This window comes from Dreissena polymorpha, unplaced genomic scaffold, assembly GCF_020536995.1.
Source record: "Dreissena polymorpha isolate Duluth1 unplaced genomic scaffold, UMN_Dpol_1.0 chrUn001, whole genome shotgun sequence".
NCBI lineage: Eukaryota > Metazoa > Mollusca > Bivalvia > Myida > Dreissenidae > Dreissena > Dreissena polymorpha.
Window position 1 is genome coordinate 148,125 of NW_026273315.1, and position 3,682 is coordinate 151,806.

Below are 3,682 nucleotides of genomic sequence, written 5' to 3' on the forward strand. Positions count from 1 at the left end.
TAAATATTACCTTTATTTACAAAGACACTTTTATGTGCGTTAAATGTGCGCTTTTACAGAAGTGTATTTATGTATGTTAAATATGCGCTTTTTTGTTATGCTTAAAGTGTGCAAAATGTGCGTTAAATGTGCACTTTTTCAGAAGTGTATTTATGTATGTTAAATGTTCGCTTTTTCGTTATGTTTTAAGTGCGCAAAATGTACGTTAAGTGTGCGCTTTTACAGAAGTGCATTTATGTATATTAAATGTTCGCTTTTTCGTTATGTTTAAAGTGCGCAAAATGTGCGTTTTGCTGGGGAAAAAACGCACATTTTGCGCACTTTAAACATTACGAAAAAGCGAACATTTAATATACATAAATACACTTCTGTTAAAGCGCACACTTAACGTACATTTTGCGCACTTTAAACATAACGAAAAAGCGAACATTTAACATACATAAATACACTTCTGAAATGTGTTGTTGGAAGGGAAGAAAAATAAGCAAAATAGAAAAATCATATAATAAAACCGAGTAATTTTATTCAAACAAACAAGAGGAAAAGTATTAATATTAATCAACATTCATACACATATACATAAATAAATATACGCAAACAAAAGAGAAGAAAGTATTAATATAAATCAACATTCATACACTCGTACATAAATAAATATACATAAATATGTCTATACACACAAACACACATATATATATATATATATACATATATACATGTGACTGTCTTTTATCAACATTTAAACACCGTCAGTTCCCTTATAGGCTCCCGAAAGTCTGTGGAGGGCTGACCTAAATTTCTTTTCTACTTCTGGGATAGAGGTTCCATATTTCTGGCTGACTTGTTCTGAAAATATATCAAATAATATTTTTTAGGTTCATGTTTAAATTTTTTATAAATTTTGTACACAAACTATATATAAATGTAAAACTAGAGCTTTGTCACAGACATGACGAATACCCCCACATGCCGCTTTGCCACATAATATTTTGCACGTTGTCTTCACAAAATGAGAAAAGCTTATCCTTGTAAATTTCATGTTGACAGATCAAACCAAACTCAAGTTATTGAGCAGAAACCATGATAGCCCACTGACAATCTGACAAGCTCATTCTAGTAGTATACCCCCCTCAACTTGCATGTGTGGGGTATAATCAATAACTTTGCATAGCACCTTACATATAGTAGTAATACAATGTAGTTATTAAAAGATGGAGAATAAACTATTATTATACCAATAATGATAGCAGTGTCTTCATGTGGTAGCCCAGGTCTTGGCGCCCCATGTCTGCAAGTGAAGGCCCCCTTCATAGAACAAGAGACGAGCTGTTGAGGTGAAAAGATGGCCCGCATGGCTCTCTGAAGGGCTTTTGCTTCCCTTGGTTCATGTTGGATGGCTGCCTTAATCTTCTCCTGAAATATACATTTGTTTTGTAATTTTAACACATGTTTGGAATTTATTATGAATGTTTTTAGCTATCTTGAGCATATTTTTCTTGGATACTTTGATTGATTCCAAAATGGTTTTGGTCTGTCCAGAAACATGACCGACGGTGGGGGGGGGGGGGGCTTTTTCTTTATATTCTCTATATTTAAAAAAAAATTGTAAACACTCTTAGTCACATTTTTCGCCCAATCTTCATGAAATTTGATCAGATCATTTGTTTCCTGTATATATTTGTTTAGTTTGAAAATGGTTTTGGTCCGAAGTAATCATTACAAAAAACATGGCCGCCAGTTGGTGGGGAAGTTCTCTATAAGTGTAGAGTGAAAACATGTCAACACTTGAGGAAAAGATATTTTACTGCCAAATGTTTTTTATATTTGGTCAAACATTTGTTGAATATGAAAATTGCTCTTGTACTTGGAAAAACATTGCCACTGAGAGGAGCCAGTTGTCATTTTTCCCTTTATTTATCCAGTAAAAGGCTTTTAAACACTAACAAAAAATTGTGTTGTATAAAAAAAAACACTGCTGACAGGAGGGAGGGGTTATTTCAATACAGGCCTTTTTAAGAAAGAGTATTCTGGTTTAATTCTATTGCATGCAAAGGAAACTCACCTCTGTTGAAAGGTTGCCATCTTGAATGGCCTGAAGGTGTTGTCGTACTGGGATTGGTCTGGTCGGGGTCTGGACCCTTGGGGCTGTGCTTTGCGACCTCTCAACCAGTCTCTCAAGTGACTTCACCTGCAATATAATGAAACACTTAATTGGTCATAGATACTTTAATTCAAATTGATATAATACATGACCAGCTTTTATAAAACTTTCTATAAGATAAAAGGTTGACGATTCCATTATTTCCCTATCATACTTCCTTACCCAGGTGTGCGAGTTCCAATGACGGCAATTATGCACAGAAAGTTTAATCAAATTATTGGTACAACCATTTAAACTTTTGAGAAAGCCTGATAGTATATGGTAAGACTAAAGTCTCATTAACATTTTTCTCATAAACAAATAATGATTGAACCAATACCTGTAATTGAAGTTCTTGCACAGTGACCTGAAGGGAGTCAACCTTTCTACAACAAGAACATGGGTGAGACACTCCTTGCTCAGGATTCCCATTACTGGCCTCGATGTCTTCATACTGCAACAGAACAATCCACCATGAAATTTAAACCTTCCTAATATTATTGTTTTTCTGAATAAAAGTAGTAGTAAAAGCAGTAATCTGTCAATTTAATTCTCTAATATTCATTATTATTATTTGGTACTTCTTTTTATTTTACGATTTTATCAAAACTGATGATTTACCCCAACTTGCTCCTCCATCTCATTTAGCATGTCTAAAGCGAAGCGAACTGGCACAGCAAGGGGAGGCAGAGGACCTTCATAGTTGTAGCTCTCAGTCTGTAAAGGGGAGCTGCTGGTGTTTCGCGTCACCATCATTACCGGAGACTGTGGTGGGGCATCGTTGTAGGTTGGCATTAGAGGCTGAGGTCGGGCAACGTTGTAGGTTGGCATTACAGGCTGTGGTGGGGCACCGTTGTAGGTTGGAATGACAGGCTGTGGTGGGGCAGTGTTGTTGGTTGGCATTACAGGCTGAGGTGGGGCAACGTTGAAGGTTGGCATTACAGGCTGTGGTGGGGCACCCTTGTAGGTTGGCATTACAGGCTGAGGTGGGGCATCGTTGACGGTTGGCATAACAGGCTGAGGTGGGGCAACGTTGAAGGTTGGCATTACAGGCTGTGGTGGGGCACCCTTGTAGGTTGGCATTACAGGCTGAGGTGGGGCATTGTTGACGGTTGGCATTACAGGCTGAGGTGGGGCAACGTTGTAGGTTGGCATTACAGGCTGAGGTGGGGCATCGTTGACGGTTGGCATTACAGGCTGAGGTGGGGCATCGTTGACGGTTGGCATTACAGGCTGAGGTGGGGCAACGTTGACGGTTGGCATTACAGGCTGTGGTGGGGCACCGTTGTAGGTATGCGTTACCGAAGACTGTGGTGTAACCATTGTTACTGGAGGCTGGATTGGGGCATCATTGTTGGCTGGAGTTGAAACTGTTGCAGACCTCCTTTTATGAAGTATTTGCCTGGCCTGCTCATCTGAAAGAGGAACATGTGATAAACAGACTTGTAGTTGTATCCATAACAATATCCATCTTAAAGTTTATAGAAAAATGTAATGAATAGCAACTAAACATAGAGAAAAAAACACACTTTTTTAAGGTCT

General features: G+C 38.1%; 1 protein-coding gene across 1 annotated transcript; it reads right to left on the minus strand.

Moving 5' to 3' along the window:
• Positions 1-608: 608 nt before the first annotated feature.
• LOC127863106 (uncharacterized) lies at positions 609-3,276 on the minus strand. Its single transcript, XM_052402468.1, has 5 exons — positions 2,762-3,276; positions 2,481-2,594; positions 2,063-2,188; positions 1,236-1,413; positions 609-846 (listed from the first exon to the last, which is right to left on the minus strand). The coding sequence occupies exons 1-5, from the start codon at positions 3,257-3,259 to the stop codon at positions 740-742; spliced, it is 1,023 nt and encodes a 340-aa protein (XP_052258428.1). The 5' UTR covers positions 3,260-3,276; the 3' UTR covers positions 609-739.
• Between the last annotated feature and the right edge of the window lie 406 nt (positions 3,277-3,682).